The sequence below is a fragment of the Macaca fascicularis genome, chromosome 14 (genome assembly GCF_037993035.2).
Source record: "Macaca fascicularis isolate 582-1 chromosome 14, T2T-MFA8v1.1".
Taxonomy (NCBI): domain Eukaryota; kingdom Metazoa; phylum Chordata; class Mammalia; order Primates; family Cercopithecidae; genus Macaca; species Macaca fascicularis.
Window position 1 is genome coordinate 106,014,434 of NC_088388.1, and position 13,496 is coordinate 106,027,929.

Consider the following 13,496-nt stretch of genomic DNA (forward strand, 5'->3'; position numbering starts at 1 on the left):
GCATGGTGGCATGCACCTGTAATCCCAGCTACTCAGGAGGCTGAGGCAGGAGAATCGCTGGAACCTGGTGGGCAGAGGCTGCAGTGAGCTAAGATTGTGCCACTGTACTCCAGCTTGAGTGACAGAGCAAGACTCCATCTCAAAAATAATAATAATAATCATACTACCCAAAGTGAGGCAATTTGCATAAAAAATACAGATTATGAAGTCCAAATAAAATGTCAGGTAGGAGAATGTTTAGAAAATCTTAACGCATTCTAAAAAATAATGTTATAACTATACTCCCATTTATGTCTGAGAAAAAGCTACAAAGAGAACAGTCAGATAAAATAATCAATTAAAAATCACAAAATCATTATAGCCAAAAGGGCAGTACCAAATACACCACGAACTACACAAGGACTTATTCATTCTTTAACAAACATTTATTGAGTGCCTTTATAATTCAGACACTCTGCTAGGCATGGGCATACATAGATAAATAAGATACGATTTCCATCTCAAAGAGGCAGAATAAACCAAAATCAAGATACAATACAGTAAGTCCAATAACGGAGATGTGAGTGATAACTTAGGATTCTATAGGGGGAAAAATGCAGCAACAGATATCAGGATATTTGTGTACATGTGTGTGTGTACATAAAAACAGTCAGAAAAACCATCCTCTCCCTGTATTAAGTTGGAGGGTTCATGTAAGAAGAAGCATAGACATAAAGCAACATGAAATGGAAGCATGTTTTAGAACATTCTGATTTTTGCCATTGGCCACAGCAGACTCACGCATAACAAATAGTATACAGTGAAAGGAAAATGAGTCAAGTGGACTTTATGGAGTTACAATTAAGGTAACATCAGGACCTCCACACAGATAACTTCCTTTCATGATATATTATTAGAGTTGTCTGCAAATACATATTCTTCAAATGTTAGATCACCATTTATTTACTTGGAGAATTCAATTAGAGACCCCCCCACCCAACTTTGCCATTGAATGAATGGCTAAGGATGCAGAGATTAGCAAGCATTAATGTTAGTGTCATATTTTGGTAAGGTTTGAGAAGTGGCCCTATATATCTGATATCTGAACCTCCTATTGTTTTCTTTCTAGCAAAAAAAAAAAAAATTCTAGCATTCAGATCTGTTTTTTCTCCTTTTACCTTTTTACTTTTTAATTTTTCATTGGCATGTAAACAAATCACTCCTCCAAAATGAACCAGTAGATGGAGCATTTGAGAAATGTTGTGTCAGTCTCACTCTGAAAAACACAAGTGCTGATGATAATGTCAAATTCACCCTCACAACCACCCTTCTTTTTTTCTGTAATCCCCAACCTTTTCAAATATGTTTCTCTGTTTTGGAAAAAGGGGTCACAAGACACTTATAGTAATGACATGTGAACTACTGAACATAAACATAAGCAGTTAACAAAACATCCTCGGGAAAAATAGGCAGAGTCCACAGAGAATTAAAGCTACAAATGGTGGAACGTCAAATACCTTCTACCATACAACCAAAAAGATTATTTTGACCACAAAAGATACATACAGCCATAGGATGTGGGGATAACAGCATCAATTCACCACCTTTATCCCCGTCCCAGTTAAGGTAATAGTTGTCTAAGGATACATTAATCCCAAAGGAAGCAGCTTTCAGGATCATTCTTTCCAAAATTCAGCCCATAGAGCTCACTGCTCAGTAGTCCTCCAGGTGTGGAATTCAGTCACCTCTAGACATACCTTCATGCTGAGCAATTACCTGGAGTTTTGTTCAAACTGTAGTCTGGGCCCCTCCCTGGAACTATCCAACCAGATCCTCTGAGGATGAGGCCCAGGAATCTGCATTATAACAATTTTCCTCAGATATGTCTTGAGTTCAATGAAGCTCGAGAGCTACTAGATTAAATGAAGAACTGTTTAATAAGCCTCAAATAAAGCCTGCTCTGGAAGTGGTTTCTCACTATTTATAAGAATGTTTACTCTTTCTCAATTCCCTACAACAGCCCCAGCAAATTTCCCATCTTCTGAGTTATTTCCTACTGCCCTACTTCCTAAATGACTCTAGCCCTCAATGTTATAAGGTACTCTGAGCTAACAGCATGTAATTCTAGATCTTCAGATCCTGTCCTGAAGTGATGTTTAAGGGCCATAATTATGTCATTTCCATCTCCTAGTAGTGCATTTTTGGCAACAGTAGCCTACTTGTTGACAAACATTTCTTCTCATTTCACAGAGAATTGTACAGAAAACATAAGCAATCCAGACTGTAGAAGAATCGTTACATTTACCTAACTTCTTAAAATATTATATAAATGGACGACTCAAAGAGTCCAAGGAGGAGGATACTGTTCTATCTGCTCTTTTTGTAAAATGACTTCCTTCTGAAGTTTTGCTTTAAATAGCAGGTGTAAGCAAAATTCAAACAGGTTCGCACACTTGAATATGTCTATCACAGGCTGGATGAAAAATCTAAATATTTTGGTTGATGGAACTAAATATACCACCAAAAAAATCAAACACAAAAGAAACATTAACATAATTGAACAATTAAACAAAAACACGTATCCACTTCTCCTGAGCATTTTTTTATTTTTTTTTTTGAGATGCAGTCTTGCTCCATTGCCCAAGCTGGAGTACAGTGGCGTGATCTCGGCTCACTGCAACCTCCCCCTCCCGGGTTCAAGATATTCTCCTGCCTTAGCTTCCTAAGTAGCGGGATTACAGGCACCCACCACCACACCTGGCTAATTTTTGTATTTTTGGTAGAGACAGGTTTCACCATATTGGCCAGGCTCGTCTTGAACTCCTGACCTCAGGCAATCCATCTGCCTCAGCCTCCCAAAGTGCTGGGATTGCAGGCATGAACCACTGCGCTCGGCCCTCCTGAGCATTTTACTGAACAACCATACATACTATGCTAAACACAAGTTAAACATAATATCAAGGACAGAGGCTTTAAATGTTAAACTAACTCACTGGCTCACGCATCGAACAAAGGGCCTGTGAAGAAAACCTGCTCAATAGATAGCCCTTGCAAATATTCTCCTGGCCTATGTGCCTACATGTGTGTAAAATATCAAAAAAGAATATTATACCTTCCTAATAACTCATGATCAACAATATATATGCCAAATGATAGTACATTTATTCTCCTATCAGATTCAATAAAATATTTATATTATGTTTTATTTTACTTACAGCTCTGTATAATTAGCAGCAACAAGACAAAAAGGTGAACAAAAAGACGGATGACATACATGGGAAAAATATGTAATAGCACCCAAGTACTTCACCCACGCATCTCAGAGTCCTTATAGGTAAATAAACTATACACTAAAAAGGAATATATACTCACTTCTGACCTCTACTTACAAACTAATAATCACTGATGTCATTTCTCATTGTCAAAATTTATCTCTAAAGTGAAAGTTTTACTCTTCAGAAGGCTGAGGCAGGATCAAGACCCTATCTCAAAAAAAAAAAAAAAAAAAAAAAAAAAGGACAAAGACAAAAGAAAGCCTAGCAATTGAACCAATAGCCAAAAAAGGGAGCACCGTAAAACATAAACAGCATTAGCTATGTGATTATCGCATCTCACTATCAAGGCCTTTGAACACACATACAGATTAGTTTGAATGCAGTAGATGAAGAATGCTTGGAATTCTCAGGCAGATGAAATAAATTATTTCTCTTTCACCTACAGTTTTTCTAATTTAAAATTAACTTGTCATGAAATACCTACATTCTACCAAATATATATGTTCTTGTATTTTTATAGAATTTATAAAGTAGTTTTCATATTGCCACACAGCATTCAGTAATCTGATGGAAATGTTTGAATCTGCAATTTTTACATGTCTGTGTACACGCATGAGTCATACCCAGTGGCCAAAAAGGGACTCCAGTTTTAATTTTTTTAATGGATTGTCAGGCTATGCCAACAAAATAAAATGCTTCTTATAACTTTTCTTTTTTTTTTTTTTTTTTTTTTTTGGTACTTGACATCGATTAACTTATTCTATAAGCTTTTCCAATTAGGTGACGAGCAAGTGGATTATTGAGAAAAAAAGAAAAGAAAAGAAAAAATGTAGATCACTTTGAGGCAGTCAAATTCAGTTAAAATTAATAGACGTCACCCTGAAACTATCATCTACTGAGTTTGGGAAGCTTTACAAAGAATATTCCTCCTTGTTCACAACAAATCTACAAAGCAGTTATTATTCCTAATTCACAAAAGAGGAAACTAAGGCTCAGAGAAGATATGAGTTAGTTTTCCCTGGGACTCATACTTAATAAGGGGTTCAGCAGAGGATTAAGCAAACCTAAATTTGTCAGACTCCAAAACTTTGTGCGTTCAACTCTGCCATATTGTTTCTAAATGATTAGGGATAAGGTAAAGAAAGGCAATAGACTGCCCTTAAATTCTAATTTTGGATTATAGTATCTGTTTTCATCAAATGTGAAAACACTAAACAATTGAAATAGACTTTGTATAATTTTATAATGGTAATGAATCTGTTTCTATAACTTTGTTAGCCAAATTATGCCCCAAATTTTAAAAGCTTTAATTAAACTACCTAAATTTGTCAAATATCCTACCTTACAAATATATTTTATATGTTTTTTATTGTCTACATGTTAGTTACACTCATACTTTTTTTTTTTTTTTTTTTGAGACGGAGTCTTGCTCTGTCGCCCAGGCTGGAGTGCAGTGGCCGGATCTCAGCTCACTGCAAGCTCCACCTCCCGGGTTTACGCCATTCTCCTGCCTCAGCCTCCCGAGTAGCTGGGACTACAGGCGCCCACCACCTCGCCCGGCTAGTTTTTTCGTATTTTTTAGTAGAGACGGGGTTTCACCGGGTTAGCCAGGATGGTCTCGATCTCCTGACCTCGTGATCCGCCCGTCTCGGCCTCCCAAAGTGCTGGGATTACAGGCCTGAGCCACCGCGCCCGGCCACTCATACTTTCTAAGGTTTTTCTTTTCCGGGTTTATACATGTCAGAGAGCTCATTTTATTTAATATCAACAGAAGCTAAATATGTATTTTATATCTTTTCATTCTTTCCTCGACATGTATTAAGATAATTTCCTTCCTCAAAATAATAATTTATGCTGTCTTGTCACTTGAATCTAAGCTTCCCCCTCCATTTTTTCCTCTTCACTGGTCTCTGTTTCTTAAACAACTCCACAGGTCAGTAGCTCTCCTCTCCTTATTTGCCACTCCTCCAATTCTGTTACTTTTTTTCCCTGACATTCTGTTCTCTAAAGCTTCTGAGGTCTTCAAAGCCACTTGCAATGTTCTCTGTCAAGAAACCTAGAGAAGCTTTGCCCTTATATGACTCTAGTGGCGTATCTTCACTGACAGGCTGACACCAGCAAACCCAAAATTGATGTCACAGTGATAGGGTAACTAAGCAACTCTCATTTAAGAATAAAATCCAAATAAATGAGTTGCCAAGTTCACCCTTGATGTGAAATCCCCAGCTGTTGCTTAATATGTATTCCCAAGTATTAAATTATTTTAAAATAAAGAATGTAATAAATGATTTATACATCTTTAATCAGGTCTTAAGGTCTTAAGGGTTTTTTGTTTGTTTTTTGTTTGTTTTGTTTTGGAGAGTCTCGCTGTCACCCAAGGTCTGGAGTGCAGTGGTGTGAGCTCAGCTCACTGCAACTTCCACCTCCTGGGTTCAAGCGATTCTCGAGCCTCAGCCTCCCAAGCAGCTGAGATTACAGGCGTGCATCATCATGCCCTGCTAAATGGAGGGTTATTTTTATTATTATGGCTGCACCCTAGAGATTCACAATGAACAAAACTACCCAAAGTGGATGAGAAAAAACTTCCCCTAGATTTCGCCAACTGGAGTTCTTATGTTTCCCTTTATATAGTTTCATTAAAATAAAGATAATGATTAAAGAAGTTCCATGAAGTCAAAGACTAGTTATGTCTTGTTCAGCATTTGTCTTTCCAAATGCTCTCCACAATATCTGCCACATGGATCCTAAAATATTTTTAAATAATTGGGTGGATTAAATAGTATTTTGGTGCCCCATCTTAAAAAGTAAACTACTTTCCTCAAAAGTTTTAAAACTTATATGCCATGTTTTCTTTTTTTTTTTCTTTTGAGACGGAGTCTCACTCTGTCGCCAGGCTGGAATGCAGTGGTGCGATCTTGGCTCACTGCAACCTCTGCCTCACGGGTTCAAGCAATTCTCCTGCCTCAGCCTCCTGAATAGCTGGCACTATAGGTGCGCGCCACCATGCCCAGCTAATTTTTATATTTTTAGTAGAGACGGGGTTTCACCATGTTGGCCAGGACGGTCTCGATCTCTTGACCTAGTGGATCTGCCCGCCTCGACCTCCCAAAGTGCTGGGATTACACACATAAGCCACTGCACCTGGCCCATGTTTTCCTTTCATATGCCAACATGACAGTTTGTCCAAAGCCTGGGAAATCCCAGACATTTAAAGTAATGTGTCCAGAGATATGTAAGTTTCTCATTGTCAAGGCAAAATCAGAATCAGGTCTCCTGAATTCTGGAATTTTTTTCAATTTCACCAATGCAACTTACTTTTATTAAATAGTATTAGAAATTATTATAGCCTTTATACTCAACATTAATGCATCTTAAAGTGACTATTAAGTGTCAAAAACCTGAGTTTGGATATCCCATGGGTCAAATAACTAGTTTAATAAATAAATTTTCATTTTTCTATTTGCAAATCATTCTCAATAAAGAAGAAATCCCAAGTGACTAAGACATTCCATGGTGAGACAACTGACAAAATAGGCACTTCCATGGCAAGTACAGTTTCTCCTGAAGTATATCGTAATGGCATGCAAGAAAGCTTACAACATTCAAAACAACTAGAAATTCCCATCTAAAAAAATGCTCTGATAATGGCTACTCTCAGCGGTTCACAAAAAAAAAAAAAAAAAAAAAAAAAAAAAGATGCCCAGCTTTCATGAGAGAATAGAGAGGACACAATCCATCTCCTGAAGAGTATTCAAAGAAGTTTCAAATCCTGACAATGTCAAAAAATGAATCTACTGGAACTTTTTGAGCTAGTATTCTAACTTGCCAAATAAAAGAAAAAAAGGTAAGGACCACACAGAAATAAGTCACTGTTTTGAAATATAATCTCTCTCTTTTATTTGTGTCACCAAGTCTATTGGTGATATGGTTAACCAAGGAGAATTTTTCTCTACGTGTGTTATGATGTTGAAAATGTTTACACTATATTCACCTGTATGTTCTCAGCATCCACCTGACAGACCCTTTTCACAATAGAAAAGAACTGTGGCATGGAAAGTATATGTAGCTGTTGCATTTATTTGATCCTCACAATTATTTTCAAATTGCTTATGCTGAAAACCATTCTCTGGATACATTCTTTTCATCCAGCAAAAAACCAGTCATTCAAATTTAACTTATAAAAGTAACCATCAGAGATTATTTCCTTCCTCTTATTCTGGCAGAAAATACTGCAGTTCTCAGTTTCTTTTATCTACTCCTCATGTAAGTCGTTGAAAATGGTCTTACTTTAAATTAGCATTATCAGAGGCATTGACATTACTTTTTAGAAATTTGTAAATTCTCACTCTTAGGCCAAAAAATAAAAAAAAAAAAAACCCTCCAAGGTTATATCAACAATTCTCCCCAAACTAATCATTATCTTTAGCAAACTCATTTAATTAAATAAGAATCTGTTGTGCTAAATAACTATTTTATTGCACAAATGTTGCTTTAAGTACTAACATAAGCCTACAGATGCTCGGCGTCACTGGACTCCCGTTGTACAGAAATATTTTCAACAATTTGCAACATCAAATAGTTCATAAAATTACGCTGCCTGGGAAATACTGGCAGGGAAGAACAGCAAACAACAGCCAATCTATTCTGAGGATTGTTTTCTAGGTTATCGATGAAAGAAAGTGACAGAAAGATATATCAAATAGGAAAATACACAAGAATAGGAAGATGACTGTTTCTCAATACGTGTTCTTAAGAATTAAATTAGTTCAAAATAAATAATAAGTGACTTATACATCTTCAATCAGGTCTTGTAAAAGAAAAAAATCATTCTCCATTAATGGAAGTGCCACAACAATATTTGTAGAACTGCCTAGTACCAGTACTCAGTCCCCTCAGAGTCCCACTCCTTCTTAGGTCCCTCTTACCATCATGTGCAGTAGTAATCTCAAAAGAGAGAGACTCAACAGTAATCAAACAAGACCAATGTTCAGATTCATTTTGGAAACTTTAAAAAAAGTAAAAATCCTAGGGGTGGGTAGGTAAAAGTGCTGTCAGGAGTAGTTAAAGCTCTTGTATGCAAGGTCAGGGTGAGGATAAAAGATGGATGGAGGTTTGACGCTGAATCTTTTTCAAATTCTGTCGCAATAGAGTGGATTCCTTCAAAACAGAACTCTCCCAGACAGGGTAAGACTGTACCAGAGGTCTGGCATTCCTGCAAGAGGTAAAAGCCAAGGGTAGTTGAAATGCCTGGGCAGGAATGAGACAGGAGTACTCTGGAAGGATGCCTACAACCAGGGGGAGTTTGGTGAACACCTGAAACTGCTGATACAGACATCCCAAGATGAGCACAAGTTTGGAGAGGCATTTGTTCATTTCACAAATATTTAGGAAGGGCCTAATATAAAGAAGCCATCAAAAAATGAGAGAGAAAGCACGAGAGAATCCATTGACGAGAGTAAAGAATGAGGTACAGGTGCAAGAAGTACAGAGCGGTTTAAATAGCTAATGTAAGAGAGAAAGCACTAGAGAATCCATTGAAAAGAGAGTAAAGGATGAGGTACAGGTGCAAGAAGTACAGAGAGGTTTAAATAGCTAATGCATGCGGAGCTTAAATACCTAGATGATGAGTTGGTAGGTGTGGCAAACCACCATGGCACACGTTTGGCACCTATGTAACAAATCTGCACATCCTGCAAATGTATCCCGGGACTTAAAATTAAATTAAATTAAATTTTTTTAAAAAGAAAACCAGACACCAGGTTTACCCGGAGAAGAATAAATGCCTAGTGGATAAGGGGGGAAAAAAAAAAAAAAAAGCTATGGGGTGAGGAAAACTCGAGATTAGAGATTTCTTCAACAGAAGGCAACTCAGAAAAGTATCTGGCAAAAAGTATCTGAAGATCTGAGAAAAAGGATGCAACATAGACTGCAGATAGCCTGTGGAATTCAACGATGTCAGAGAAGGTCACGCAAAGACCAAGAGAGTGTGGGAAATAAGGAGAGGAAGGGTTTCCTGGAAGGGGTTGGGGCTCCTTTGGGATGCTAGAGAACAGGATGAAAGATAGGGAAGCCGAACTGCAGAACACAGTGCCTGGGAAAGTTTAGGGGAAAGAAAACAGGTGGGTGTGAAGCAGCACTGGGGCCGTCCAGGGGGAACAGTGGTGAAGTAGGGTTCAAGGCTAGAGGTGGGCAGACTGGCCCCCGCATCAGGAGACCCCAAAGGAGTGGAATCTTACTCCTTCCCGGTGCTCTAGTCCCCTCTTCCGCCCTAGCCTAGGGCATCCTCTGTCGCCCGGAGCCACTGGAACCCTAGGCCGGGCAGGGTGAGGCCGGGCCGCCCCCCAGCGGTCGGGCTCTGAGCTCGCGCCCCGGCTCGCCCAGCGCCAACTTTACCGATCCGCGTCCTCTCCCCTGAAGGCGGTCCCCCCTTCCGCCCCCCGCTCACCGAGGGCGCCGTCAGGCGGCTGATGCTCTCGCCCAGCGAGTCCAGGTTGACCCGCCTCCGGCGCTGCACCCTCCTGGCCCCGGCCGTGGCGGCGGCGGCGGCGGCAGAAGCAGCCGGGGCTGGGGCGGCGGCGGCGGCGGCGGCAGCGGCAGCGGCGGCCGCGCTGGGCTCCGGCGGCCCGGGCGGGCTCCGGCTGCCATTCCAGCAGAGCCTAGACAGGGGGCACTCCCCCTCCTCCTCCGGGCTGGTCTCCAGGTAGTCGGAGCCCAGGGAGCTGAAGGACTCGGACGAAATCTTCCTTCGAGACATGCTGCCGGCGGCGCTGCAGCGGCCGAGGCGGTGGCGGCGAGGACGCGAGCGGCGGCGGAGGCGGCGGTGGTGGGACCGGCGAGCCGCAGCGTTAAGCGCGTCGGGGCCGCGGGGCGCTGCGGTCGCGCTCGGCGGGGCGGGAGTCCCCGGGGCCGCGGAGCCCCCCGAGCCGGCTGCTCATGGCGGGAACTTGGGGCGCCGCCACACCTTGGGGCCCGGGCTCGGCGGCGGCGCCGGGCTGGGCTGGGGGCCGCCGCCGCCTCTGCTGCTGCTCGCGCGGCGCCGCCTCAGCGCCAGCCTCGGCGCATCGCCGTGCGCCGCGCTCCCGCTCACGGGGAGGCTCCGAGTGTGTGACCGCGGTCGGCGGGGCGGGGAGGGCTACGGCCCAAGCAGAAGGGGAAGCAGAGGCTTCTGCCGCCTGCGCGCCTATCTCGCCCCCTTTTCCTCTCTGCTCCCGCCCCTCTCCTCCCGCCTCTCTCCACTTGCTGCCCGCCTCCCTCCTTCTCCCTTTATCCCCCCGCCCATGCTCTCCCTCCGCGGGTATCACGTGTCGCCCTCATACTCATTGGGAGTCTCTGCCTCGCCTGTCGCCACGTTTCAGGAGCAACGAGGACACTTCGTTGCTGTCCTCTGCGCGCCCTCCCTGCCCCGAGAAGGTGCGCACAAGAGCTCGGATCGGACTGAGGGGCCCCAACCCCAAACGCCTTATTCTCGGCCCTTGGGAGCAGATGGGCCCCGGAGGCGCTGGTGGGGAGAAGGACTCGGGACTGGGGGGCGAGAGGCCTCCCCCTGGAGCCACCTTGGGGAAGCCTGACAGTGTGAAGTGGGGGTTAGGGTCCATGTCCTTTCTCCGAGTTTATTTAGGAAGTTCCGAAGCAAAACGAAAATGCTAAGCGTCCAGCCAACCTATTCCAGAAGAGACGCTTACAGGGGAAGGGAAGGACAGGGGCAACATGTTGGCGCCCATCCTGCTGGAGCAGCTCCTGGGGACTTGCGTTCCCCGCCTCGTGCGAGGCCGTGTGGGCGCGGAGCGAGCCCAGAACGGGGCGGCAGTGAGAACAGCGTCTGCTCTGGCAAGAGAGCCCTGTTGCTGAGTCTCAGCCCAGCGGGGTGCGCGGGGCTCCCGGCTCCGCCGACACCTCACTAGTGCTGGACAGCTCCGCATGCCATCTACAGCCGCGTTTGCAGGCCTTGAGAACTGGAAAACAGTTTCTCCTCAAACTACCTAGTATCTGGCCGGGGGGAAACCGGGGAATGATCCCACGTCCCTCATCCTTAGGGCTCTTTGCGCCAAATAGGCGATCTGTTTGCACCTGACTGCAAATGCCGCTCAGAAAGCTAAGAGGAGTAGGGATGAAGGCTTCTCAAACTGACTCGCCACAGCGCGATCATCTCTTGCCGCGAGTTTTCAGCTGTGCGGTTTCATTCCAAAGCTTATCTCTTTGCAAACCAGTCCTTCCAGCGCCTGAGCCCACTGCCCCTTGCCTTAGCCCCAGAAAACTCTCATACTGGTTCTGAGAATAGAGTAAGGGATGGTAGAAGGGGCAAATGACAGTATCCCAAAAGAGGGGTCCCAGGCTGTACTTCTCCCTGCAATAAAGTGGATGAGCACCCTCCCTAGCTCCCCCGAATCCGCGGAGAGAAAAGTTCAGGAGCTCAGGCTTTGGTTTCCCAGGGAAACCGAAGTCAAAGCGTTTTTTTGTTAAAGAACTGGTCCTTCCAGGTGAAGGCAGACGGGTTTGTGTGGACTGTGTTTATTTAAAAAGCAAAACAAAACAAAACCACAAAACCTGTGCTGAACCCCCACCACAATTTGCTTTTAACTCCAAATCTTCCCAAGTGTTTGTGAGGGCTTAAATGTAAATGCTATTTGAGGTTTCATTTGGAAAAATCCACTCAAACTGGTTCAGAGGCATACCTTTTTCCCAGATCTTAAATAGGCTTTAAAGATAGAAAAGTGTGTACTATCACTCAGACACTCCCCCTTCAAATTATATATATATGTGTGTGTGTATATATGTATATACATATACATATAAGAAAGAATATATATACTCACATATATATTCACATATATATTCTTTCTCATCCTGCTGAGGAAGTTTCTTTTAAAATAATTGTTACAATTATTATTTAAACTGTATGGTGCATCTACTATTGATTTCCCCGTTACTTCAATTAATTCTATATGCATTTGTGTCCATTGAAAATTAGACTCAAATTACACTTTTAATCATAAAAAATCATCAATTTTGCTAAAAAGTTTCACTAGCCCCTTTTTCTAAATTACAATGAAAATTACATTATTCTAACTTTGGGGTAGTTGTTTAATATTTCTGCTGCGCAGTATCAATCAGCATAAAGGATTGGAGTTCCTAGTTCTCTTCTTTGGTACTGATTATATAACAGTCAAGTTCTTGAGAATTACAGAATTTTAGTTAGTATTAAATAGACTAAATAGCATGTGTCCTTCACATTCTTTCAATAAACTGCTGCGCACACAAATAAATATTATGGTAATGGCAAATAAACTTCATATTGAACTTAGAATTGGAACTTTTTACTAACCATTCCAACTCTTGTCTCAAAGTCAAAATTATTGAGTGCAAGGCAATGAGTATCATTTGTTTCTAAAATTTGTAAGAGGCCCAAGAGCCTTCCTGTTTACACTGGAAGTTTATTGCCAGAAAGAACTCTGAACCTATGGGACATTTTTTCTTTGTGTGAACCATTTGAATCAAAGACTCTTTACAGAATCTAGTCAGATGAATTGGTCTTACAATTTTCTGTATGAATTACACCCTGCCTTTGATCATTATTTTCCCATGGATTTTTAAACTATAAACAAATCAAGGCCTAGATATAGCCAGTACAACATCTGCTTTGCTTTCAAGGGTTTCCTTTGTATTTCTGTTCAGGAGCAGGGTTCAAAAGCTCTCAATATGAAGAGTGCTGTGTTTATACTAGAATTGACATTTTTAAAATGAAGCATAGCTACTCTCCATTAAAAAAAAGAAGCCTTACAGCTAGCAAAAGCAATCTGAATACTGTAGGTAGAGTAGTCTGCTGAGAATGAATAGTTTGTGCTCTGATTTTAGGAAAAGAAGGTTGCGCAAACTCATACCCACAAATCCAGCCCTGCTGGATATATTGTGTTTTAATAATAAAGCCCACTCTCCAACTGGAAAAGAAAAATGCAGAAATATACTTGGTTTATTTGTGAAGTTGGCATAGGCACCTGACAACTCAGATTGATCAAGCATTGGGAAAGACTTCCTAAAAAACCAGATTCTTCACTTTAGTCAAGATGGTGACTATTTTACATTTAAACATAAAGTAATTATTGTTTGTGTATGCCTTCCCTTCACATAAATCAATCCTATTTATAAACTCTTTCACTTATATAGCCTCGTTTAACCTGATTTTCATCCTTCTCAGAGAAGTTGTTGAAGAAAAGTCATCTGTGTCAAATTCAAATAAAAACTGCA

General features: G+C 41.9%; 1 protein-coding gene across 2 annotated transcripts in view; it reads right to left on the reverse strand.

Annotated features, from left to right (window-relative positions):
- Window positions 1-13,496, reverse strand: part of GUCY1A2 (guanylate cyclase 1 soluble subunit alpha 2) — a 525,457-nt gene that overhangs the window by 328,114 nt on the left and 183,847 nt on the right. The window contains exon 1 of one of the 2 annotated variants that reach the window (XM_045371095.3): window positions 9,700-10,458. The exons of the other annotated variant lie outside the window; for it this stretch is intronic. Coding sequence (XP_045227030.1) covers window positions 9,700-10,008 — 309 coding nt within the window. The 5' untranslated portion in view covers window positions 10,009-10,458. Of the gene's footprint in view, window positions 1-9,699; window positions 10,459-13,496 lie in introns of those variants that run through there. 2 annotated transcript variants of the gene reach the window in all.